This window comes from Anas acuta, chromosome 2 (genome assembly GCF_963932015.1).
Source record: "Anas acuta chromosome 2, bAnaAcu1.1, whole genome shotgun sequence".
Taxonomy (NCBI): domain Eukaryota; kingdom Metazoa; phylum Chordata; class Aves; order Anseriformes; family Anatidae; genus Anas; species Anas acuta.
Window position 1 is genome coordinate 48,898,590 of NC_088980.1, and position 26,964 is coordinate 48,925,553.

Genomic DNA, 26,964 nt, shown 5'->3' on the forward strand with positions numbered 1-26,964 from the left:
AGAACATTTTCTACATTTAACGCCAATATTACTTTACCAATGGATTTACATGCACTGTACAATAGCTACTTGTTAGAAAGAATTACAAATATTTGCAAATGTCTGCTGTGTAATGTAGCCACTACCGATTTTAAACATATTTTTATGTGGATATTTTTATGTCCAAATATCTGAACTTAATCTAAGTGTCTGTGCAGAGTCCACAACTGAAATAATTGTACTGTTTTCAGGAAACTGAATACTTAATGATCTACACCAGATTGCATTTAAGAAACAGATGCTAAATGCTTGTAAGTTTGCAGTTCATATATATGAAAAAAACAAAATCCTGTTTTCATTAGAACGCAGTTCTCTATGATCTAAGCTTTTCTGTTCTTTCAAAATGAAAGAATAAAAGAATATTTATGCTTTTGAGACACACATAACCCCATAAAAAGAACTTGTAGAAAATAAATCACGTCCGACTGTAAAAAATCAAAAACGCTGCAGTCTGCTATAACACATTATATGGCCCTAGTAGCTAAAATATCTACTCTTAAAATGACAAAGCAAAATGTAATTTTAAAAACAACTACTGAATGGACAGGAATATAATATTACTGTTGTCTGAAATTACAGATTACTTTTTTCAGGCATAATGTGACTCTGGATAATCAAAAGTACCTTTTCTCACATGAAAGGGAAGATTTTCTTTTTTTTATACATGTTAATTTTCTTCATGAAGTTCTAGAAATCTAGAGTATCTGAAGTAAAATCTTGAGATGTTTCTGTTCTGTTTGAGATTTTTTGGAACTGTTCCTGTCAATGGACACCTCTATTGGATTTTATAAAATGCTGCATTTAAATCTGATCAAACAGAAACTTGTTTGATCCAGACACGAAATCCAGACAGGAAAGTTTCAGTTATTTCTTCATATTATGAACAGCATGCAATTAATAATAACTTTCTTTAATGCACAAAATGTATGGAATAATTAGAAAAGATAGAAATGTTTTCCATTTCCGAAACACATACTGTTCTCTTAAAGTCAGATAACAAATTGAATAGACAATCTGTTTAGGAAAATAATGAAAGAATAATTTCCAGAGTACCAAAGTTTGCCTTTTAAAACATTATATTACAACTTTAAATGTTTGACCATTCTTGTGCCATGACATTACATAATCTGTGAAGGAAGCCTGATCAGCTGCAGAACAAAAAAAAAAAAAAAAAAAGGATTTTTTAAATAAAATTAGGCATTTCTTTTCCTTCTGTCAAATTACCTAGTTTCTTTTTTAAAACTGATTTAAAATTTTTAAAAAACTTTAAGGTAAAACCACCACAGTGACTTCAGCCACTCCTCATACATCTTGCCCTCTAGAACTTTCACCATCTTTGTAGCCCTCCTTTGGACACTCTTCATGTCCTTCTTATAGTGGGGTGCCCAAATAGTTTCACCAGCCTTGGCCTCTCGGTGCCAGGACCTTGCTGGACAATGTGAAATGCCATTCAGGGCACAGCCACTTGGGTTTGTTGTACTCATTTAATAGGTTGCTGGTCCTTATGGCTGTGGGGCTCTGTACCTTTGCTGCAGTAGGTTGTAACGTGTAAGTAAAAATGTGAGATCACTAACAATGTGTGTATTTAAGAGAGGGTTATTCAACATGAAGTAACTCTTCCTGTTAGATCAGGAAGATCTCATCGCCTGGACTCCACAAGCTGCTCAGGTGCAAAGAAATGTGACATTTACCCAAAACTCTTCATTATTTTTGTCTTTTTGATGGGCAACCATGACATGACAGTGTCTTAAAATATTGCCATAATATTTTTAAAGAACTACTCTCAACATGCCCATAAAGCTTCTTGGAAGTGCCACTGGGCTTAGAAATATCAACATCAAGTCTCATGAAAGCTAAGCCAGAAAACTCAGCACTTGATTTATTAGTTCATGTTCCCAAATAACTAAAAGCTCATAAATCAGAAAAATGTGTACTGCTTTTTACAGAAAAGCTCTCAAACGTACCAGGAGGACAGAAAGTGTTTGTTAATGCTTTCATTATTTTCATTTTGAAAATTTGTTTATTTGTTTGTTTGCCTAGACTCTCAAGAGAAATGACGATGATGGAGAAAAGTGGGGTTTAATTTCTCCTGTGGTTTCCCACTTTACCATACTCTCTCTTTTTTAAATTTGCTGGTATTTTATGCAGTATATCTATCACACAGAGTGTTATCAAGAAATACTTCACTGACCTATATGTGTTTTTACAAGGAGTGAATCTGATGTTAAATTTAGTGACTTCCCCAACCTTAAGTGAGTAGGAACATTTCAGCATTAAATGAATTGGACTGAATTCTGTGGAAGAAATAAATCAAGTCTAATCTTAACCCCTGAGTAAACTTGGACTGTGATTTACATAACAACAGCCGTGTGACATTTGGGGGTCTAATGTCAAATCAGAAGTGCCACATGAGGCAAAACAAAGATGGTCCAGTTAAAACTCACTGAGTCAGTTCATATTTATTGGCATTTTTGATGAGCTACTTCTGTCAGAGAGGTTACCTGTGTCACTAACTTTGCTGGAACAGGTCTTCTCTGTTCTTCTGCAATAAGTAACAATGCAGTAACAATGAAGGATAAGGTGAGCACAAATATTGGGGGCAGTATGATTGGACAGATGCAGTATGTCACCATATGGCCACATCAGATCCACATCAGCCTAGCATGACAGAGTAATCTAGCAACGAAGAGTCAATATTAACATTTGTTGCATTATGGCTTAACCTAGCACATCTGCCTCTGTGTGGCAAGAACTGAGGAATGAAGGGTGAGTCTGGACATTGCCCTTCACACCTCTCTCGTTCCCTGCTGCTTGTACCTTTGAAAGCACGGCAAGTGGGGAACTGAGCAACAGATGTTAATGGAAGGCGAATCTGTGGCTCCATACCCACTTAGGCCTAAGTCTTGGCATCCTGAAGCAGACTTCTGAGTGCTTAGTGAATTCTGCAGAGTTATAGGTGATAAGGAGCTGCTGAGCAAGTTGTCTGAATATCTCAGTTTTGGCTTAACACTTTTCAAAGGCAAAGAAATGATTCTGTTGCTGTCTTGAGCCTTAACCTAAAATAATCAGGATCTGTAACCAGTTTGTCTTCATCACAAGAATAAGGCCTAAGGGAGGCCTAAGGTAGATGCGTTCTTCCAACAGGAAGATTCAACAGGAGGTATAGCTGACTTTACTAGACCAGCAAATAAACCCCAAGATATTAAATAATTAATTGATATCCATAGGAATAATTTACAGAAATATCAGGTTCTGGTTGGACTACAACTTCCCTTTTTTTTTTTTTTTCCAGATTCAGTGACATGGTATTATGGCATCTATACATCCCAAAGGATTTATGCAGACACATGAATGTAAGAAAATGAAATTATTCTCTCCTACTGATAATCAATGACAACAAAGAACCTTGAGGCAATCCTGTACTACTTAGATTCAGATATCAAGAGAAGCTATTTTTATGAGGATTCACCTAAAACTTCTATATCAAAAGAGATTGAAATTACTTAAGAGATAAACGTAGAACAAAATAAATAAATGTTAAGTATCTACAGAAGTAAATAATAGATTAATTTAAAGAATGACAAAAAAAAGTCAGAGGCAAAAACATGATAATTGCAGAAAACTATGTTATCACGATTAAAAGTATAAAAAAGATTTAAAGAATATCTATGCTCTGAAGTATAAGGAATAATCTGAAACCATAACTAATTAAAATTTGTTTGACAAAGAAGAAGTGCATGGAAGATTGATTAATGCTATAAATATCACACATGATATAAAGCATTAATTTATATAAAATTTACACATAAATTCAAAAAACAAACCAAACATATCCACAATTACTAAATCAAAACACATTATGCTTATCTTTATTATAGCAACACCTCTAGAACATATTGTTATGTTTGCTACACAAAATAAAAGTCAAAGAATTATAGAATCGTTCAGTTTGGAAAAGATCTCTGAGATCATCTAGTCCAACCTTTAACCTAGTACTAAAGTCCACCAATAAACCATGCTACTAAGTTCTAAATCTACACGTTTCTTGAAGACCTCCATGGATAGTGACTCAACCACTTCCTTGGGCAGCTTGTTTCAATGCTGCACAACCCTTTCAGTACAGAAATTTCTCCTAATATCCAATCTATCCAACCTCACATGGTGCAATTTGAGGCCATTTCCCCTTGTCTAGTCACTTGGTGTGTGGGAGAAGAGCCCAGTCCCCACCTCGATACAACCTCCTTTAGGGTAATTGTAAAGTACAATAAGGTCTCCCCTGAGCCTTCTCTTCTCCATACTAAACAACCCCAGCTCTGCAAAGGTAGCTGAGCCCTCTTTTCCACACAGCAGTGTACTGGTGCTTGAAAGACAAACTCAGTATCCCTATTGGTCTTCCAAAGGGCCTTGAAGGTGATTTTCAGATCTTACCTCCTTCATGTTGTCATGCTGCTTTGCCAGCGCCGTGGCTGATGACTGCTGTAGGCCCAAGCACAATGTTTTGGGTACAGTCACTCTTGGTAGGGATTTTCTACTTTGCACAGTGACCAGCTGCATCAGTGCTGCTGCAGTTCAGAAAGGAGACAGAGCCGAGCACCCTTCTAGCATGTGCTGCTTCTAGGTGACCTATTCTGGAGTAAACACCTGGATCTACATAGATCTTCCTTCTACTCCTGACTCCTCCTTTCCCATTTTCTTAAAAACATTGGGCTGGAGACCCCATGCTGCTCAGCTGGCAAAGCCCCATATCGTAATGGCAAGTAGGAAGCTTCTGGTATCTGAAGTCTTCTGAATGGCATCTGAAACCTCTGTAAGAGTAACAGTGGCTTATTCATCACAGCTTTTAAATAAGATATTCAGTATTTCTGTCACTTTGATTTTGTGCTATTCTAGTTCTTGCTTCATTCAAAATTTTTGCTGAGGGGCTAAGAGATATTGGCAATCAGAACATGCAGAAATGGTCCGTTCGTTTCTTTTCTTGCTCTCCAGAATTCAATAGCACTCCAGAATAATTGGCCTATTTCCATTTGGAAAGAGGCGTTTTTCAACTCAACACAAAAAGTTCACATTCCATTGAAAAGAAATGGTTTACATTTTTCCATCTCGACAATGTTTCAAGCAAGCAGCTTCATTTTTTTTCAGGTGAAATACAGCATAAAGAGCTGTGAATTTCAAACTTTTATAGTTAAGGTTTCATGCTGATTTGCAGCAGCCTGTCAAGGTCCCCAATTCTCTGTTCCACCCATTAGTGATGCTTGTATATCGCTGCGTTCTGCTTAGTCTTTAATGAACTGTCAATGCTTGACTCAGGAAAATGGTATTTTGCAAGTGCTACAGAATGATCAACAAAACCGTTCAAAAACATAAAAGTGTCATCTCTTCAGCATGCAGCTGCTTTTACCTTGTCATTTCACTTTACTTCTTATTCCCACTTAAACATTTTTTTAACAAGCTTTATGACATTTGTTGAAGCCACACAAATCTTGGTACAAGGAGCCCTTAACTCATCTACTTGCTCTGTAAAGCAAGGAATTAAATCTCTGAACTGTAATACTGGATTGTTTGTGAATATATGTGAATATATGCAATGGAGCCTAAAAGAATTGTCTGTTTATATATATATATATATATATACATATATATATTTAAATTTTCTTTGCTGCATTGTTATGCCAATTTTGATGCCTCAGTTCTGTGATTTCCACGTGTTGGCTGTCCAAGCCAAATGGATGCTGAAATCTTATTTGAAGTAAAAGGGATAATGTGGATTCTTAACAATTATTCTCATAACAACACAAAAACGTCTGTGAGAAGACAACTATACTTTTTCTGATGTTGACTTGATTTTGAAGGGGAAGTGAGTGTGCAGAGAGAGGAAGTCTGGCCTTTGTGAGGCAGTCCCATTTCTCATGCCCTGCTGCCTTCCTGGCTGTACAGAAGGTTGATTTACTGACCCAGTAGGGGAAAACGGGTGTCTGTGCTTTGCATGGTTGTGAGATCCTGATTTTACTAATGCCTTGCATAGTTGTGGGATCCTAGTTGTGCTGACTGTAAAAGCACTAGATATAGCTGCACACTCATTTTTATTTCTTCTGCAGGAAAAAAAAAAAACAACATTCAGTTGTATATTCAGTGCTAGCACTTTTTGAATGATCTGTGCAAGTATGCAAAAGGCTCCTAAGCGCAACACTGGCAAAGGAAGACAAGCCCGCTGCTTGTCCTGCCAGGAGATATGTCCCATGATATTAGTGAAAGCAGGGGAAAGAGGATGAGAGCAGTGACTCTTTTTTTACTTTCTCTGCGTCAGAGTAGCTGGTTCAGTGCCCTTGAATTTTCCACACAGAATTACTTCTCCACTGAGCAGACAGGATGCAAGTAGTCCCATGCAAATACAAAGGCATCACAGCAAACAGATCCCATTCAAGAAACACAGCAGCAGTACCAGGTGCTTACTCAGAGTCTGCAAACACCAGAAATGCTATGAAGTGGAGGAACAAACTAAGAGCAAATTCAGCACAGATGGCTTAGGCAAAGAATATATTTTCTTGCTAAGCCAATTCTTGCCTTTCATATCACTGATGACCTAATAGGCTTAACCCCAATGAAATAGTAGGCTCAGTGTCGTGTAATTGTATCTGAAGATAGTTAAAACTTCAAAATGTAGTCTTCTAGGTAAATGTTGATTTTGTTGTTGTTGATTTTTTTCCAGCTGCCTTTCCAAAGTCAGTGCATTTATTTGGTCAGAAAAAAAAAAAAAAAAAAGGCTCTGTGAAGCTGTCATCACCCATGACAATTAACTCTCTGCCAGGCATCCAAAAGCACAAGGTCCTGCATCTCAGCCAGGTCAACCCTATGCACAAATACTGGCTGGGCACAGAGTGGATGGAGAACAGCCCTGAGGAGAACGACAACACCTCGGGGTGTTGGTTGATGAGAAGCTCAACATAAGCTGGCAATTTGTGCTTGCAGCCCAGAAAGCCAACCAGATCCTGGGCTGCATTGAAAGAAGTATGGCCAGCAGGTTGAGAGAGGTGATTCTCCCCCTCTGCTCTGCTCTTTTGAGACCCCACCTGGAGTACTGCGTTCAGCTCTGGAGCCCTCAGCACAAGAAGGACATGGACCTATTAGAGATAGTCCAGAGGAGGGCCACGAAGATGATCAAGAGGCTACAGCACCTCTCCTTCCACAGGAGCTCTGTCTTCCGCAGACCTGCTTGCTTGTTCTCCCCAGGTGGGATGGGAGAGAAAATTGGAAAGGTAAAAGAGGGGGAACTCATGGGTTGAAATAAAGACAATTAACTAGGCAAAGCAAAAGCTATTTGTGAAAGCAAAGTAAAAGGAGGAATTCACTCAGTACTTCCTATCAGCAGGCTGATCACAGACTCATAGAATCACAGAACAGCTTGGGTTGGAAGGGACCTTAAAGATCGCCTAGTTCCAACACTGCTGCCATGGGCAGGAATGCCAGCCACTAGATCAGATTGTCCAGGGCCTCATCCAACCTGGTCTTGAACACCTCCAGAGATGGTGTTCAACCAATTCCAGGAAAGCAGGACTCATCATGCATAGTTGTTCCTTGGTAAGACGATTGCCATCACTCTGAACATCTCCGCCTTTCTCCTTCTTTACCTCAGCTTTTATTGCTGAGCATGGTATCATATGGTATGGAATGCCTTTGGTCATTTGGGGTCAGCTGTCCTGACTGTCCCCTCTGAACTTGAACACACCAGCCTCCCCACTGGCAGTGCAACAGGAGAATTTGAAGTCTCCTTGGCTCTGTGCAAGCACTGATCTACAAGTAAAAATATTGGTGTGTGATCAACATTATTTTCATCAAAAATCCAAAGCGCAGCATCGTCCAAGCCTCTATGAAGAAAATTATTGTAGCCAAAACCATGATGAGGCCCTTCACCATCTTTGTAGCCCTCCTTTGGACACTCTCTAATAGTTTTATTTCCTTATATTGTAGCTCCCCAAACCAAACACAGTACTCAAGATGAGGTTGCACCTGCAAACAGTAGATCAGGGCAATCACTTCCCTCAACCAGCTAGCAATGCTGTGTCCAATGCACCCCAGGACACAGTTGGTCTTTTTGGCTGCCAGAGCACACTGCTGACTCGTATTCACCTTCCCTTTCCGTGAGGCTGCTCTCTACTCTCTTGTCCCCTGGTCTGTACGTATATCAAGGGTTGCCCCATACCAGGTGTAGAATCTGGCCCTTGCTCTTGTTAAATTTCACACAGCTGGTGATAGCCCAGCTCTCTAGTCTGTCAAGATCTCTCTGCAAGGCCTTTCTACCCCCCAAGCAGTAGCAGCTCCTCCTAATTTAGTATCATCTGCAAACTTGGCATTTGAGTCCTGGGTCCAGGTCATTTACGAAAACATGAAAGAGAACTGGCCCTAAAATGGATCCCTGGGGAACTGCACTAGTGGCTGGCTGCCAGCCTTTGAGCCTGACCCATCAGTTGGTTGTTCCCCCACCATTTCATGAGTTTGTCATACTGTAAGCAACAGTATTGAAAACTTTGCTGAAATACGAAAAGATTACATCAACTGGCTTCCCTTGGTCAACTAGGTTGGCAACCTTGTCACAAAAGGAAACGAACTGTGTTAAACAGGCCTTTCCTCTCATGAACCCATGTTGAATGTGGCCAATGACTGTGTTGTCTTTCCTGTGTTTTTCAGTAACTCCTAGGTCAATCGTCTCCGTAATTTTTCCAAGCACTGAAGCGAGACTGAGGGACCTGTAATCACCAGGCTCTTCTTTCTTTCCTTTCTTGGAAACTGGGACAACATTTGCCAGCTTCCCGTCAACTGATCCCTAGGACCTCCTGGCGCTTTATGTCCTGCAGCAGCACCGAGATTAAAACCCCTCTCAGGGCCACCTCGCTGCGAGGCGCCGCAGCCAGCCCCCAGGGCGCCATTTCGCGCTCCCCGCCCTGCCGGCTGGCGGCGCCATTTGCTGCCCCCGCGCCCCCTCCCCAAAATGGAGGCGCGTTGCCCTTCCCTCTCGGCGGGGGGAGCCTCCCTGCGGGCACGGAGCGGGACCAGCCCCGCATCCCCCGCCGCCCGCAGGTGAGGTTCCTCCCAGCTCGGCAGTCGGGATGGCGCGGGGAGGGCTCTGCGCGGCCACCCTGCGCGGAGAGCCGGGCTGTGCGAGGCGGGGGCGGGCAGCACGGTACCGCACCGCACTGCCGGCACCGCACCGCCCCGGCTCGTCGGCGCCGCCTCCAGCCGCGGGGCCGCGCACCCGCGGCAGGGACGGGGCCGCGGAGGCCCCGCCGGCAGGTAGGCTGGGGCTGCGGCCTCCGAGCGGCGAGAGCCGGCCGGCCTGAAGGGCCGCAGCGGGACAGCGCTAGAGGTAACGCGGCCGTGCCTCGCCCTGCCGCCGCCAGCAGCCGAGGCAAAGCGTGTGTGTGTGTGTGTCCTGTGTGTGCAACCTGTTAGGCCGGCAGTGCGAGGAGAAATAGCCCCGGGCTGCATGAGAGGGATGCGTATGTGCATATTTCATTTCCATGCATGCTATATGTATTTATATGTGTGTGTGTGTAGCTCTGTCTGAGCTCAGAAATCATTACTTTACGTTGTCCTCTGCGTGTTTATTTGGATATTTTGTATATCTGAAGGATGTAAGGATGTTATTCGTGCCACGTTGTTACCCCATTTTCTGTCAATGTGTGTGTTGCAGCCTAAATGCGTATTTACATGTGGCTGGTGAACATGATGCTGATGTTTAGTATGTGAAATGCATTGTCAGTGCGTTAGGAGCGGTAGAGCAGAGCTTAAACAGAAGAAAATACTGTCACAATTGAATTACAGTAATTTTGGGAGCTATCTATGTTGTGATTTGTTTACAAATGCAGAAAATAACCCAGTCATTCCCCTGACCCCCTTCAGGAGTGTGTCATGTAAACAGGTAACCAATGAACTAGTCAGATAGGTGAGGAATAAAAATGAAACACATGTTGATTGCCACTGTGGTCCTCCCTAATCTGTTTGTGCTGTAGGAGTACTCCCGTGTGCCTCATACTGATTATGTGACAAGATATTGGCATTGATAAAGGATACTGGCTTTTAAACTCTTCAGGTTAGGTTCTGTATGCCTTTGTCTGTACAGTGTTTTATAGCAGGAGCCTGGTCCTCAGCCACACAACTGTAATATGTGCTTGCTTTGTTTAATTACCCACTTGTGTTCTGCAGGGTTTACTATTGCAGCTGTTATTTCACAATTAGGCATTGTCTTAAGCCAAATCTACATCCTTAAAAAGCTGGTGCAGTACAAAGTTAATAGGTGATCCTGTCCCTATTCGTTTTGGTAACTGAGGTGGTGGGGGTTGAGCTGTTCAGCATGTTGCACATCAAACTGTGTGTCTGAGTGGTGCAGGTATGTGAGTGCAAGATGCATAGGCAGGTGTTTTTCCCTGAAGCACTGTGCAATGGAAGAGGCAACATGGCCTGGATTTTACACTGTTGAGGCTCACAGGAGTTATCGTTGTGGCCTGTGGAAGAGACTGCTCTGGGGATGCCTGCCCAGGCTAATCTTTCTCCACCTACAGGGAGTATTGTGATAGAGGGATGAAAGTGCACTTCATAAACACTAATTCCAGTGGTGTAGAGCTGGGGGAGTTCCCATATGCAGGTTTCTGAACCTGCTAGTGCAATGGCCATGAGGAATGGTTCGGATAGAATTGGCTCTTGTTCCTTTGCACATGCACAGTGTGTGTTTCAGATGGAGAACTTTTCCAGTTGAATAATTGCATGGGCTTCTTCACATATTTGTAATATGGACTTCGATTATATGCATTTTAAAGAAAAGCAGCGTTGCTTTATTAGTTTTGGTAATGCTGCTAAATGTATATCTGTAGTAGGATTCAGCAATTAGAGGCAGGTCTGTGATCAAGTGCTGTACATCTACCAGTCTCCGATTTCAGTGCAGAGGAAATACAGAGCCATAGTAATGGATATTGTACCCCTGGGGAGAAATTCTTCCTATTATCAAGCAGTTAGCTTTCAATTTCTGTCATAAACTGTCTTTCTGTACAAATTCATAATCTAATATAACTGTAGATACAACTTTTCCATGTAAATATCTCTTTCTGACCAATATCAGGGTCTAACTTGAGTATATTTCAGGATGATATGACTTCGCAATGAGCAGATGTGAATTTAGTCAGTCCAGCTGGAGGTAGCATGAATGTGGTTAACTCAATGTTCAGTTTTCAGCTAATTAACTTTGTTGAAGAGATGTTTTAGTGATTGTTTAGTCCTAATACCTTTTCCTGGGAAAAAAAGAGGAAATTTGTTCTCTATACAATTTAACTCTTCTGCATGTTATAAGGTGTTTCACTGGTTAAATATAGACCGATTTAAAAGAAAATGTGCTCAGTCATCTGAAGTGGGGCTGCAGAGATTGTCCTCTCAGTAGGGGCGGTGGTGGTGTGTGCACACGCGTGCTTGCTTTATCAGTTCATAACAAGCAAGTCGTTTTCTAAACAGCATGGTTAAAGAAGCTTTCTGTGAATTTGTGTTGAGGTCAATTGGCTTTTAAACTGAAATCTAACAAGTTTAGTTTATTTTTTTGTTTGTTTTTTCCCTCAATTATCTTTGTATATTCCTCTACATTTGTGGATGAATCCCCCCCCCCCTTTTCTATACAGTGCAGTGATGGTGTCACAGGAGTGCCATTTTCAATTATTGATACTGGATGGCATATTTTGGGGTGGCTGGCATGTAGAAGTTCAAGTAGTAGTTCTGCCTCTTGTGGCTTGGCTGCTTTTACAGAAGTGGTAGGAAGTTAATTACCTGCTGGTAATCTGTTCTTAAATTGAAATCTGCTCAATGGCTGTAGGATTTGGTTTTTGTGTGTGTTTTTTTCGCTTCTTTGTTTTTAAGAAGAAAGCTAACAATGGGTGTAAAACTTAGCATGGCCACCTGAGCAAAAGCTTTTTTTCCCCCTTCTTTTCTTGTCTAAGAAAACAAACTACTTGCTCCTTTGCTCTTCTATCGACATACAAGCTTTCAAACCTAGAAGTGGATGTACAGCATCCCAGTGTAGTAAGTCTTTTTTGAAAGCAGTAGAAGAGGAGGACACAATTGGAGAGGGGTTTATATACTTCACCTTCAATATCTTGGCTTTTCTGGTTGTATACTGTTTTACCCAAGCCACAATATGTGAGCTTTTTTGGTTTGTTTGTTTGCAGTTTCATTTGGTCACCATTGATGTTCTGCGCTCAGCATTTCTGAGATCAGTGTCTCATGCAGTGTATTTACAAACTCAGGTCCTCCAGATTTGCAAACACTGGCTTTGAGGATACTAGCTAGGTAGAGATCATGTTACAAGAAGAGTTGATTTTTAAGTCTTAGATAATAATTCTGCTACATAATACTTGCAGTGGTTCATGTATTATAAGTGAAAGCTCCTAAATTCTGATACTGATCTAGGTGGGACCAGGATTTTGTCCCATGAAGTTCTTCTTTAAAAAAAGAAGAAAGAAAAAAAAAAAAAGCACTAGGATTTATAAGAGTCACAATTTAACATTAAAGACTTTATTTTCAAATTGTAAAACTTACTCTGCAGCAATGAGAGTTAGCAAGGTTGAATTTGCAGGTTGTAGGTTGAATTTTTTCAACAACTGCTATAGTTCAGACACTTAAAATTTATGAAAATCCTAAGAACTGTGGTACAACAGTGATGATCTGAACCAACAAATAGCTCCTTTTTATTTATATTTGAAGGCTGGTAGTCTGAGTAGGAAAAATACTGTTAGCTTCAACTTGATGCTCTAGCTAATCTTTTGTTCTGGTTCTAATAGATGACTAAAACAATCATTTTTGACCTTGAACAGGTGCAAAATAGTTTTAGATGGAACAACTGATCAGATACGCACACAGAACAGAAGAACTATCTGAATGAGAATCTTTCTTTTAACTCTCCTTAGAGTTCACTCACATTTCCCTGGAATTGTTAACCCTTGCCTGAAATGTTACTTCTGCCACAAAAGGATGTGTCTGCATCGAGTTGGACCCTGTGGTGCAGCTAACTTTCTTTATGACAAAAAGCAGAAGATATACTTCCACTAGGAATTGGACTGAGACCACACAGTGTCATCACCCAGGCCTTCAATCAGCTGTCAGACAGTAACAACTTAAAGTTCTCCAAGCTTGAAAAAGATTCATAGCACCTTTTCTGCCTGTGTATGTCTCCACTGTCCAGGCAGTCTGCTAAGTTTCTCTCACTTTTTTTGAAATTCAGAAGTGATGTTATGTACAGCAGTGGGATAGTTGTTTTATGGTCTCTTTTCCTGCTGTAAAAATAGGTAAGCAATGGAAGAACATACTTAAAGAAATTCTGAAATGCCTTTCAGGGGAGCCTCAGGAACAGGTTAGACAGAAATCCGAAGGAGGATTTAAGGATGCTTTGTCTTGCCCCAGGGCAGTGTATGGAACAAGATACCATCTTCCTTCATGTTCCTTCAAGTTTTCCCTTTCCAGGGCTGTTGTGGTACTGAAACCAGGACAAGGACTCATTTCATGTTCTCTGCAGAGTACATATTTGACGATAAGAAAGAAAACTAATAAAGAAGGCCCTGTTCTGGTGACAACTAAATATGTATGAAATCCAAAGTATATTGTTCTGGAGGAATTATCCATTAGTTTTCCTCACTCTAGTGTCTTTATTCAGAGAATAGATATTTCCCTGTCCTGCCAGTGGGGAGTGCAGGGTTCTGAGATGTCTAGTGTTGTCCATCTGTGCTACTAACCTCTGCTGACAGGAGCTTTTGATTTGTTGGTGCCCCTTTCCTGTTGGTCTGTCCAACTTCAAGGCTTTACAAACATCTGTAATATGAATTGCGCATTAACAATCCTGAAGAATTCAGACTTCTTCCATTTGTTGTTATGCCATAATATGGTATAAATCCTGATACTAACAATAGCACTTAAGTTTCTCTTCAGAGCAGTTCCATCATTTATTGTTTTTGGTTGTTTGTTTTTTTTGGCTTCTTCCATGTATGTAATACTTGACACTATGTAACACTGCTAAGCATCTCATCTTTAGGAATTCCACTGTTTGCTCTCTCCACCGCAATTGCGATAAAGGCTGCATAAATCTATTAGAATAAAATTATTTTTCTTATGGAGCACTGCCTTCTGTTGTTATTTGAGAGGTTGGTATTCTTTGACAGTTGATAGAGCTGTGGGTATCAGGGGAAGTAATGGATCACACAGTCCACCAGTGTAACATGGCAGGGTACTTTCAGCTCTTCATTTAGTTGTTCTATCGCCATTACCTTGTTGTTTGTGCCTTAAACTTGACCCAGAGAATGATTTAGAGTTGGGCCATAATATCGATCCAGATGTCAGCCTCCAATAAGACACCTATGGGAGCCCCTCTGAATAACACAGAGATGTTGACAATTGCAGCTATCTCCCGTAGCTGCAGTAACAGACTTCCCAGTGGTGGTCATGGTTCTGTGTTTTCAGGTACATAGTGCGAGAAAGCTGTGTGAGAAGAAAGTGGTTTTGCACACAGGTCATAAGTAGTAATGATTCTGTCGTACCTTCCACATCTGTTGAAAAGCTTGAATGTTGTCCCCTTTATCTAGATGTGCCTGCTTTGTTGATGTGCATTCTAGTAGTAGCTCTAATACTAGAATTCCTGCTGTCTGCAAGTATCCTGAACGTTTGTTTTTTGTGTTTTTTTTTTTGTTTGTTTGTTTGTTTTTCTGTGATGCTAGGGACAAATGCTAATGTCATGAGATTTTCTTTTTCGTCCTTCTGCAGTTTTAATACAATACTAATACTCATCTATTACTTAACTGACTTAGGTATTAATGCGGGTAGGGTAACTGATGAAATAACACCCACTGAAAAATTAATACCAGTTAGGTTTCCTAAAGAATTGTCTTATATGTTAATGTTCCCATTAAGCATAGTATATAAAGACACTTCTGTTAGGTGCAGGTCAGACCAAGTGGTAATGTGTTCATTTACTCTGCCATCCTGATTTATAAAAGAGATGCTGTCCATCAAAAATATATATATTTTTTGCTTTAACTGCAGCTTGAGATTTCAGGTAGTGTTTCAGCATTTCTTTTGGCCTGTTGCCCTGCTGTGCTATTGACCAGAAGGGCAAAGAGGTGAGAAGCCCCTGCTTGCCTTTCCCACCACCATTAGTGTCACAGTGCCCAGTGTTCTCATAGCCCTTGCTCTCTTGGAGGCATCAGCTGGCTAGCATTGCTCACTGGCTGCTCAAAGGCACCACTGGTTCCTATCTCTGATTTCCTTAGCTAGTAGGACAGCAGTGTACTGCCTTACACCGCTCTGCAGCAGTAGGATTTGATGCATTTCCAAATACAGGTAATTTAGTCCGTCTGTGTTCTTACTGTTATAGCTGTGGACTAATTAACGTGTAAAAGGTGGCAGGGTAGTTCTGCTTGGCTGACCCTTTTCTCTCTGAGCAAGTGAGCTGAATCTGCATTAAAAACCAGGTAAAACAAAATGCACAGTGAGATTTGGGGTGGAGGAGGAACATCTCCTAGGGGAAAGGGCAGTTCTTTTCCCTTAGAAAGTTGTTGTACTTCATGTGTTATCTAACAATTGACATCATGGTCCTGATCAGCAACTGCAGGTGTTTAAAACATCATAAAGTCAAAACTTGTCTTGAGGGATCAGTTGAGAATACCCTTTCTGTTGGCTAGAACGGAGCCAAATGCTCAGAGTAAGGCAATATATATATGTGTGTATATATATAATGCGTGTGTGTATCTGTATATGCATACAGTTATTTTTACCTGTCTGTGGGCTCAAGGCTGCCATCCCTCATCCAGCTAAAAGTGTACATCAGTTTTGTATCTTTGAGTGCCAAGAAAATGCAAAGTTAGTAACAGCAGCATTATCTGTCTGCTTGTAGCAAAACAGAAGTAAGTCTGTTACATGAGTGAAGGACAGATTCAGCTGGAGTATCCATCTCATGGCCTTACTGATTTTTAACTGTTGGGATCTCATGACTGGCCTTCTATGTGATTTTAATGTCTCATTTGTGTGCTGAAGTGTGCGCGAACAGTACAGTATGATGAGGAAGGTAAGAGGAGCATTATACGTATACATCCAAGCTCTTGAAATTCTGAGTGTTTACTGTCTTAACTGTTGAAGGAAGCATTTGGTTTCTGGTGGTTGCGTTCTCTCTGTGGGTCAGAAGCTATGCACTGAATTACGGCTCTGTGTGTGTTTTGTTTGAGCGTGATCCTAATACTGGGAAACATAAGCTGGTTTTGCAGTGAGTGGAAGCTCCTCCATCATGTAGGAATTAAACACAAATGGATGTGTTGCCACAGAGCAGCATGGAAAGACAGTGCCTTTGTGCATGCAGAGTATCCTCATGCTGTGAACACTGTAGGGATAAGGTGTGTAGTGCAAAGCCTGGCATTTTGCTGCTTTGGTAACTTTTATTAATACAAACCATATGTATATTTGTTTATATATATGTTTGTTTTTTTTTTACAAGTACTTATGTTTCTGAACCAAGGCAAGTGATGTTGCAAAAGTCTGGATCATTTGCATTAGAAAAAGGTATCTAGTATTTCAGCTCCTACAAATATATTTTTGCGTGTGTGTGAACCAGGTAGCAGAGGACATACAGAACATGCAGAGCAATGTTCGTAAAGCAAAGCTCTTCCCCTTTGTTTGAATCCCTTTTAGCTAAGGGTACAGGGATAGCACACTTGCTCCTTCGGAGAAGTGATATAACCTGTGCCTTGGGCTGGCATTCCCACCTGGAGTTCATGGTTTTTCCTAGTGTTGCTAGAAGTTACTTAGATGACTCAGTCTCCCCTTCCAGGATATGGAAATCACTACTTGTCTCCTTTTAGTGGCAGCAAAGTTCACCTTACTTAGGAAAAAAGGTTGTAAAATAAGCAAAATTTTTCTGCCATCTGATCGGTGTTAAATTTTCCCCTTTTGATGTTCTGTTTCCGAGCCTGATGCATTTTTCTGTAGGCTCAAGGACCAAAAAATGTGTCTTACCCATCTGGTCCATTTGGCTGCTTCTGAGACTAAGCGAAGGTTACAGCAACTACCTACTACCTCAGACACCTCAAGTTTCAGGAATAAGCGCTTCTGCAAATTGCAAATCTTTGATCATGGGGATTGAGAGAAGTTTCCAAGGAAAGCAGCTGTCACTCCTGTCTTCAGAAAGGGCAAGGAGGGAGAACCTGGGGAACCTCAGGCTTGTCAGCCTCACCTGGACCCCCTGGGAAGGTGGCAGGGCAGCTAAACTTGGAAAGCATTTCCAGGCACACGGCATGAAAAGCAGCATGGCCAACAGGTCAAGGGAGGTGATTGTCCCCCTCTGCTCTGCCCTTGTGAAGCCCCACCTGGAGTGCTGCATCCAGGTCTGGGGCCCCCAGCACAAGAAGGACGTGGATCTGTTAGAGAGGGTCCGGGGGAGGGTCACAAAGATGCTCAGAGGGCTGGAGCACCTCTCCTGTGAAGAAAGGCAGAGAGAGCTGGGGCTGTTCAGCCTGGAGAAGAGAAGGCTTTGGGGGGGACCTTATTGCAGCTTTTCAGTACTTAAACGGAGCTTATAAAAATATAGAGAACAACTTTTCAAATTTTTACTTGGGCAGATAATGACAGGACAAGGCAGGAATGGTTTTAAACTAAAAATATAAAAGTACATGTTTTAAGGAACCTGCCAAAAGCAGCCAGTTAGCAGCATTTCTGTCACGTAGGTATCTGAGATTTGATGTCACTGCCTTTACCAAGTCCCTTAACGAACATCAAAGGGAGTTGACTGGGATGCTCTGCTTTGAGAAGGACTATTCTCTAATAAACACACTGCTCATGTTTTCCTTTACAAAGTTGTTTTTTGGATCTGCTAGGATTGTTTGTATAGGAGGAGTTGTAAGTTTGACTAAACTAACTTTTTTTTCCCTTGGATGAATGATGTGGATTTGAATTACTTACTCCTTTGTAGATCTATTTTTTGCTTTGGCCATCTTATTTGGAAAACCTAGTATCCTGGCAGGGGATGTCAGCTTAGAAACTCTGGAGAAGTGTCTGCTTGCATTACCTTGGTAGCTGGGAGGGAATAGCTTGCATGCTGCCTTGAGAATTGATTTAACACTTTTAGGATTTTTAGTGTGGTTGATAATGTCCATGATTACTTAGTTAGTTAGGAAGTCCAGGAGACCAAGTACCAATCTATCTTGAACATTTCTGTATCTCTAGAGAATGAGACTTCCAGGTAGGTAATTTGTTCTGCATCTTCACCTTGCCTAATCTACTGTGTCCTCAGTCAGGAAGTAATAATGAAGCCTGTGTTTAACCTGTCTGTTTGCTTTTACTGTGACGTTCTAATTGATGCTCACATCTGACCTGTTTCTTCCTGTGCTGTCTGTTGCAGTGCTTCACGGCCACAGCAGGGTATTAAACAATATTAGAGGAAACCGACATCAAGTCCTATAATTTCCACGCAGCTGGTTGGAAAAGCAGTTGTCACTGCCCTCTGGGTGCAGCATGGCATTTGGACTTGGTGTTCTCTGCCTGTTACTATGGGCAATAACAGGTAGGAGTTTGCTTCTTGTGTATCTGAGTCATGCAGAATGAGTGAAGCAAATGCTCCTGGAGTGTGAACGCTGGAGTGAATGAAATATGAATAAGACAAGAGCTGGGAAATCTTGTGGCTCTTCAGTGAGTTCTCATAAGGTACAGCTTCATAACTGGCAGTCAGTTGCAAAGGAGCAATGCATTTTTTTTTGACTGTTTGGAGACAATTTCAGTGTGGCTGTTTCAGAGGAGATGCATGGGGCAAGAGGCAATAGAGGAAGAGTTGCAGGAGTTTTCCTTCTCTTTCTCTTGCAGGACAGAAGTTTAGCAGTGATTAATTGTTTGTGGTCTAAGCTGCCTTTTTTGCTCTGAAGTATCATAGGATGGTTGACATGTGAGAAGCAGAAATGGATTTGCTCACGTTTTCCACCTCTTCATTCCATCTTCAGACATGTATTTCCTTTTAAAGACCACAAGAAAGTCATGTAGGTTTCTGCTTCAGCCACAGAAATACAGCAATTATTTCCATAATCAGATGAAGAATGATTGACGCGATTTCTAGGTGAAGTCCAGTGATGGGTGGTGTCCCACTGGGGTTTGTATTGGGACCAATATTGCATAACATCTTTGTCAGTGACATGGACAGTGCACCCTCAGCAAGTTCATGGACAACACCAGGCTGAGTTGTGTAGTTGACACGCTGGAGGGAAGGGAGGCCATAATGAGGGATACTGACAGGCTTGACAGGTGGGCCCAAGTGAATCTCACAAAGTTCAGCAGGGCCAAGTGTCCTGCATGTGGGTTGGTGTAATCCCAAACGTGAATAGAGGCTGAGTGATGAGTGGTTTGAGAGCAGCCTTGAGGAGAAGGGCCTGGGGGTGCGGGCTGATGAGAAGCTCAATGTGAGCTGGCAATGTGCACTTACAGCCTGGAAAACCAACCATATGCTGGGCTGCATCAAAAGAAGTGTATCTAGCATGTAAAGGGAGGTGCTTCTTACCCTCTGCTCTGCTCTCCTGAGACCCCACGTGGAGTACTATGCTCAGCTCTGGGGCCCCCAGCACAAGAAGGGCACAGACCTCTTAAAACAAGTCCAGAGGAGGGCCACAAAGCAGTATTTTATTAAACTATTTTCTTAATTAGCAGGAATTAAGAAAATAGTATTCAGTTATTTGTCTTACCCATCCTGTAATATAAAAAGAATTGGCTTTTTTAATGAGGGAGAGCCTTGCCTCTGTGTTTAGGCTTAAACTGATTGTTGAATTTGGAAATGGGGGTAGGCATTAACTACAGGTATGCTGGTAGCTGTTCTGGAGCAGTCATTAGGATTGCCCTGAGGATCTTACCCTGCCAAGTTTTTTAGCAGAACATAGAACAGAGTGGTTTTTTTTGTTTGTTTTTACTAAACAGTAACTGTACCCTTTGTAAGTAATAATGAAAAAAAATAAAATAATTCTCCTATGAGATGCTGATTATCTGCTGTAGTGTCCATGCCAGTATCTTGAGGAGGAGGGGAAAAGGGGGGAGAACAAAACACAACCAAAAAAACCTCACCAACCCAACAACAGAAATCCCACCCCATACACAACCTTCAGTAGAAAGTAGTAATGTGCAGTAAATGCTGAATTTTGGATGTTAAGAATGTCACAGTTTTGGGCTTTTGATGATGTTAATTGTTAGCATATCCTCCTTGTGCACATGGAAAGTATTGTTCTTATTCTTTAGTTGCAATTTTGCTGCCTTCTCTTGATTAATCTGAGACTAAGACCATTACACCCAGACTGCTGGCTGTATTCTCAGCTTCTCCCTGTATCAGGTACAAGCACACAGTGTTTAAAGGCTAAGCATTGTAGTATCATCCCTCTATTTATTTACATCTCAATAATTTGCTGGCATTTTCCATCCAATTAAGATCAACTCTGAACTGGAAGGTACTCACTGATTTCCAGGATATGTTTGCTGAAATTTGTGAGTAGATGCTCACCTTTGTTACATCAAAAGGACTTTTTCCTGTGTGCAATTTGAAATGTGAATTGTCTCAGGTTTAAGAAGCTACTAGATGTTTGCTCCGCAGTTTTTCTCTGCAAATGAGCTTGTGCTTCTGAAGACTACTTTTTCTTTCCCCTAAAATAAATAAGGGGAGCAGGTGGAAGGAGAAATGCAGGAAGAAAAGAGGAATCTTTTAAGACCTCCATCTGTTCCATTTTTTTATACCAAGTATTTTTTTTACCACTCGTTTTAACTCAGATAACAAGAAGGCAGATTTAATAGAAGAGAGGTTTAACATTGCATCCTTGAGAAGGAACAGAGAAACAGGCTTATTAGTGAATTTCTTCAGAAAGATACTGAATAATAAATGCTTTGGTTTGTCAAAAGGAGTTAATGTGGTCTACTCAGTACAAAAGATGTGGAAATACTGGAGGAAGCCCAATGAATGGCCACAAAGATGGTGAAGGTAGAGCATCTCTCCTACATGGAAAGGCTGAGAGAGCTGGGACTGTTCAGCCTAGAGAAGAGGAGTCTCAGGGCTATCTTACCAGTGCAAATATCTGAAAGGGGGGTACAAAAAGGACAGAACCAGGTTCTTAGTGGTGCCCAGTGCCAGGACAAGAGGCAATTGGTGCAACCTGGAACACGGGAGGCTCTGTCTGAGTATCAGGAAACAGGAACGGGTGATGGGTCAGGTTGCCTAGAGAGATAGTGGAGTCTCCCTCCTTTGAGATCTTCAAAAGCCATCTGAACACGGTCCTGGGCAACCTGCTCTAGGTGTCCCTGCACGAGCAGGGGGCTCTCTTACTTAGATGCCATTTATTTGTTTATTTTGTGTGTGATGGTTTTTGGCTAATGTTCAATTGGTTTTGATGAAAAACAAAACTAGAACAGTAGGCAGATCACCTAATGAACCCAGATATGTACCAGTGACCTTGACTAATGCTTCTTGGGAGGCTTAAGCTGACTGTGGCAATAGGTATTAGTGTCATACAGGTGTTAGTGCACCGTGCCTCTTGGCTGTGGTTTAACCCCAGCAGGCAGCTAAGTGCCACAGAGTACCACTAAGTACCTCTGCAACAACAAAACCATCAGTGTGTTATCAACAGTATTTTTCTCCTAAATCCGAAACATGGCATACACCAGCCACTGTGGAGAAAATGAAGCCAGCTGAAACCAGGGCAAAGTGTTAAGTTTTTCTGTGAACCTGCCAGAGAGAGCAGAGAGCCTCCATTAGGTTTTGCAGGTAGTCCCCTTGCCCAGCCAAGGGATGGTGTCCTGCCTGCTGTGGTGGACCAGCTGGGCTCCTCCAGGGCTCTAGAAATGAGAGGGCTCGTGTAAGCAGGAGATGAGAGTGGTGGTGTGCAGCTTGAAGAAGGATGTTGGTGTTTCTTCACTAAAGGAAGGAATCCCTTTAAAATGAAGCTATATTCCATAGTGTGACTAGTTCTTAGTTTGGTTTGCTGCTTTTTTATTTATTTATATTTTTTGAGGGGCAGGCAAGCTAACCAGCTCACTTAACTAGATCTGTGGATGTGTTGGCACTGTCCTACTGCAGGCATGTAATGCTTACAGAACTTGTAGACTACTGGTGGTCTGGGCACCAGAGGGCTTTCAGGGCTCATAAAGAAGGGAAGTATTATTTTTGTTGGTAACCTGAATGCATGCTTCAGAAATTGCATGATGCTTTTTTGGCAAGGACTGTTCGGAGTAGATGAGTGCTTTAATTTCTGAGTCCATCTGACAGAAGGAAAAAATATTGCCTTGCTACCTGTTATGGGAGTGTTTTAGCAGACACAAATGTCACTATGTGACATTTCACGTGTCACTTTCAGAAAATACTCTGTAAATAAGAAAGGGCAAGCTACATTTTACTTGAGCCCTTTGCAGTCTGGAGATTGGGGGTGAGAGAAAGGGGAATGTGAAATTAGAGTTAAGATGAAGTTCAGTAGAAGTAGATCTTGTATTTCCCATCTGAACACAATTAATAGACGCACCTCGTGTCAGGCTGATCTAGCCTCCCTTTATTTGCCCACTTTTGCCCAGTTACTGCTAGAATTTATCTCAGTTAGGTATAGCTCTAGGTGAAGCAAGAGGTGAAACTGATTACTTTCATATTACAGTACAGGATTACAGTTAGATTTAATTTAGAGCTGGCTGGGAAATAATTTTCCCATTGTATAGAAATCATCTATCATAAAGTTTGTTCCATTTCTCATCAGGATGAAACAAAGGCCATCTGACACTTTGTTTATGAGAAGGGGATGGCTAAGGTTTGTGTCTAGGACACTTGGCTGGGAGATTTAGGTTCAAAGTCATGCATTGTCTTAGGAGCATTGTGGACACGTTTCTCTCTGCAGATAATGAAACACCATAAATTTTGTGGGAGGCTGACTACAATATCATAGCTGGTATATCAATCTGAAAGTGGCAGAATGAGATTTGAAGCTTTGCTTGACATCAGGCTGTAAGTCTGGCCCAAGGCTAGAGTTTGGATTATTCCAGTTGGTGAGTCTTGTCTCTAAAAATTTCTGGTCAGTCTTTTCTGAACAAAAAAATAATTATACTTTCAAATTTCTTTTAATTGGTTAGTCACTTTCTCCTTCAATGATGAGGTGAAGAAGGGAAAGGATTAAAACAGTACCCAGAGGATTTCTGCCTGGTCAGGTGGTGTGTAGCAGCCATACTGCTGTGAGGTCACTTTTCCCAGTCTTCTGTTTAACGCTAACCCACAAGCTCTGTCAGCTCCTCATCTGTCCCCAGGCAGAGCTCTGCCCACTGCAGCTGCTCACTTACATTAAGGGCAACACCCCTTCCTTGTTTTCCTAGACTGTCCTTCCTAAAGAGCATCCATTGCAATATTCTAGCTGCAGCAGCTGTCCCCCCACATCTCTGTGATCCCAGTAAGATCATAGCCCTGTGTGCAGATCTTTTTATTCCTCTTGTTGGGAGGTGCTCCAGCTCCTCTGGGTGCCCCATCAACTTAAAGGAACAATTTGTGATGGCAGCTCATGGTCTTTGCCAGGGTTTTGTGTTCTTGGAGGTGAAAGGAAATGTGGAAGAAATAGGTTTATGGCACATGTAAGAAAAAGTGCACAAATCATGCATCTTCTGGGTGCAGGTAAAGGTGCTTCATGTATGGGTTATTAGGCTAGGTTATTATAAGTTCCTGTTTGCTTGAGTAGATTTCTCACTGAATCTGAAAAGTGGAAGACTAGTCAGCCTCCCAGCTCCATGAAGGAGTAGCTAGAGTCAGAAAAACAGTACTCGAAGCTGTTAATCCTTTTTGTCAGCTTCCTATTCAACTATACCTAATTGCAAGCAAGTGAATTTAAAAACAAAACATAAAAAAGAAAAAAGAAAATTGCTTTTCCTGATCCTAAATAGCCAGCTCTGCAAAACCATCATAAAATTTTGCCTGCTCTATATTTTTTGCTATGTTGTTTGAGTGGAGTGGAGAGAAGTCAGTGGTTGAATGGCAGGCTGTCCTGTCAGCTTGTCCTTTAGGGTGATAGGTCAGTTAGGAACAGTCTGGGGTGCTGTGAGTGTCTCACACTGCACTTAATCTGTCTTGCAAGCTGCGCGTTCATCCCAGGCAGTATGATGCTCTCCAGGTAGTCCAGTAGCTGGACACAGGCGGTATGTTGTGAACCGCAGTTCAGCCCAGGAGTGGGTTAGCTGTGGTGTGGTTGTTGGGTATGCTTGCATATGTAGGAGATTTGCTGAATCTCTGACGAGATGTAATCCATTAAACTATCTTCTTTTTATCTGCGCTATGCTATAATATGCTATAAATGAGCTTTCTGCCACCAGTACTCCACTGACAGCTTTGTTAATGACATGCAAGGCAGGCAAATCAAAGTTGGTTTTCCATTGCTGTGTTAGCTCCACAGCGGTGGCATCTTGTTTTCACTGGCTGAGATAGCAAGCCTGGTTGAAAACCATGTTAAGAAGAATGTGCATGTTTTACTAAATATTTTTTTGAAGCATGACCAGATTAAAGTTGCATTTTGGAGAGGAATTTTGAACAGCGGTCATAGTACATGGAAAAATGTTAAATATTGATTCAGATGTACATTATGTCAATTCATACTTGATTTAGGTATTTTGTACTTGTAATCTCTATGCTATGAAAATAATTCGGATGTCATACTAAGAGATTCCTTCCTTTGCAGTGAAGGTATAAAGATTCTCAGCGCTGGAACAAGCTCTTGGGATTTCACATGAATGGTTAAAGCAGCAAAACTTTGAGAATTCAATTCCCCTCCCTGCCCCTGTATCTTGTATTATCAAGTCCAGCATTTACATTGGTATGAGACAGCTTTTATGAAGTTTGAGTGAGATGACATGTTTCTCAAGTGGAGATCTTAGCTTCCTTCTCACTCAAATGAAACAATGAGATGTTACTGCTTCTTGTTTTTGTTTTAAAACTTATTTTTTCCCCCTGTGTTATGAGGAGTATCATAGTACCTCTTTCTTTTTGTTGTTCCCTGCTCTGTTTTTAACTATTCACAGATGACTTTGGTCTCTTTATGCTGGCATTTGTATTTGGATCCAGCCAATAAGAAACACGTGATAAAATAGAGATCCTACACTGAAAAATCCTAAGTACAAATACTACTGCAAATGGACATACTAAAAGAAAAGTAGTGGTGACACCAGTTAAATGAGTTTGTATAAGCTGGGTACTACCTATCTTCTCTCCTGACATAAGCGCTTTTTGGACATCAAAAACAATATTATGGTTTGGTTGTAGTGTTGTACCTCATGCTGGTTTTATTGTTTCAGGTTCCTATTGTGAGCAGTGCAGAGAAGGAGCCACGTACGCAGGTGCAGTAATATCTCCCAACTTAGAGACCGCTAAAATTATGCGAGTTCCTCATGCTACGTCAGTGTCTGACTGCATCACAGCGTGCTGTGACCTCTCGGGTTGTGACTTGTCCTGGATGTTTGAACGGCGCTGTTACATTGTGAACTGCCAGCACAAAGAGAACTGTGAACCTAAAAAAATTGAAACGGTGAAGTCCTATCTAATCTTTGTGCTGAGGCCTTCTCAGAGGCCAGCCTCGCTGCTGGGATTTGGACAGGTGATCCCAAGCATGGTCCACTCTGTGGGACGCCAGAATGAGCCATCTGAGGAAGTGAGTAGCCTGAAGGAGCTGTCTTTGCTTGGCAAAGATCTCAGCCTTGAGGAGATACCTGAATACATGGATGACTATAAAGACTTGGAGCAGGACCCATTCCAAGTGAGCATCAAACATGAAGAGAAGGAGAGCACGGATTATGCTGACTGGGGCCTGATGGTGGCAGGTGAAAACGGTTTCAACTCTTCAGTGGTTGATGATGGAGATAATCAGGAAGACTTTCCTGAAAAGGAAGGGGAAGCTGTAAAAGTGGAAGGCCTTCTGAATAAAAACAGCTCTGAAGCGAGCTCTGTTAGTGAACAGCACTACATAGAGAGGTTGTCTTCTCTCCCAGAGATTACACCATTACCTGGGAAGACACCTGGAAGCAGAGCAGCTGTTCAGCTGCTTGCACAACCCAATGATGCTTTGCAAGAAGAGGTACGTGTGCCCCTCAAGAAACAGGCAGTATGGTGAGGCCACTTCACAATTCTTTTGATGAATCAAGTTAGATTGTTTTATAATGTAACCATAAAATTCAAATGACTTAGTCTTGTTATAGTGTAGAGAACACTGAAGGGGTTGTCTTAATAGGCAGATAAATTGCTGAAGGACACTTCTCTATCAGATAATAAGGAGCAGAGCTGCTTCTAGGGTACTGTGGGGTTTCCTTGGAATTATTCAGATCAATAGGCTTGAACCTGTCTTAATAGAAATGTTTTGGTATTCTGCCCTTCTGACACTTGGTAATCCAAATCCAAGTAGTAAGTTCAGCTGTAGTAGTGCCCACCAGCATTCACAGAGCAAGACCGGTAAGCATCAGTTACTCTATCAATCAAATTTAGCATGTTCTATGGTTTCATGTTACTACATGCCTAATGGTGTTACAGATGTAATGGCGCTGAATAAATAACTTTGATAATGCTTTTAAAATGTGAGAAAGAGTCAAGGTACTTAAGGGAAGGAACGGTGGTTTCTTTGGACCACGGCATACAATGGCATAAACTGGATAAGTTTTTGTTCTCAGATTCCTTTCCTTGACTCTGGCAATAATAAATAAAGAACCTAAGTTAAATATCTGTTAAGTATGTAAAGCCTAACTTAGGTATCTAAGACACGCACTTGTTCTCTATTTATGCCAACGGGTTAGATAATTTCTAAAGGGTCTCTGTCTCCTGCAGAAAAGAGTGGGATCAGTGGGAAAGTTGAAATGGGCTGTAAAGCCATCATCTGCTGGGTTTGACTCATCCCCAAAATTGAGGGGGAAAAA

General features: G+C 41.5%; 1 protein-coding gene across 7 annotated transcripts in view; it reads left to right on the forward strand.

The window, feature by feature from the left end:
* The first annotated feature begins 8,917 nt into the window (after positions 1-8,917).
* KIAA0319 (KIAA0319 ortholog) overlaps positions 8,918-26,964 on the forward strand; it is a 52,383-nt gene continuing 34,336 nt past the window's right edge. For 2 of the 7 annotated variants that reach the window (XM_068674705.1, XM_068674709.1), the window contains exons 1-3: positions 8,954-9,111; positions 18,440-18,601; positions 25,360-26,135. In XM_068674705.1, the coding sequence (XP_068530806.1) occupies positions 18,553-18,601; positions 25,360-26,135 (825 nt within the window). In that variant the 5' untranslated portion in view covers positions 8,954-9,111; positions 18,440-18,552. Of the gene's footprint in view, positions 9,112-9,174; positions 9,398-15,967; positions 16,118-18,439; positions 18,602-24,746; positions 24,882-25,359; positions 26,136-26,964 lie in introns of those variants that run through there. The other 5 variants (XM_068674707.1, XM_068674706.1, XM_068674708.1 and 2 more) reach the window with 5 other exon arrangements.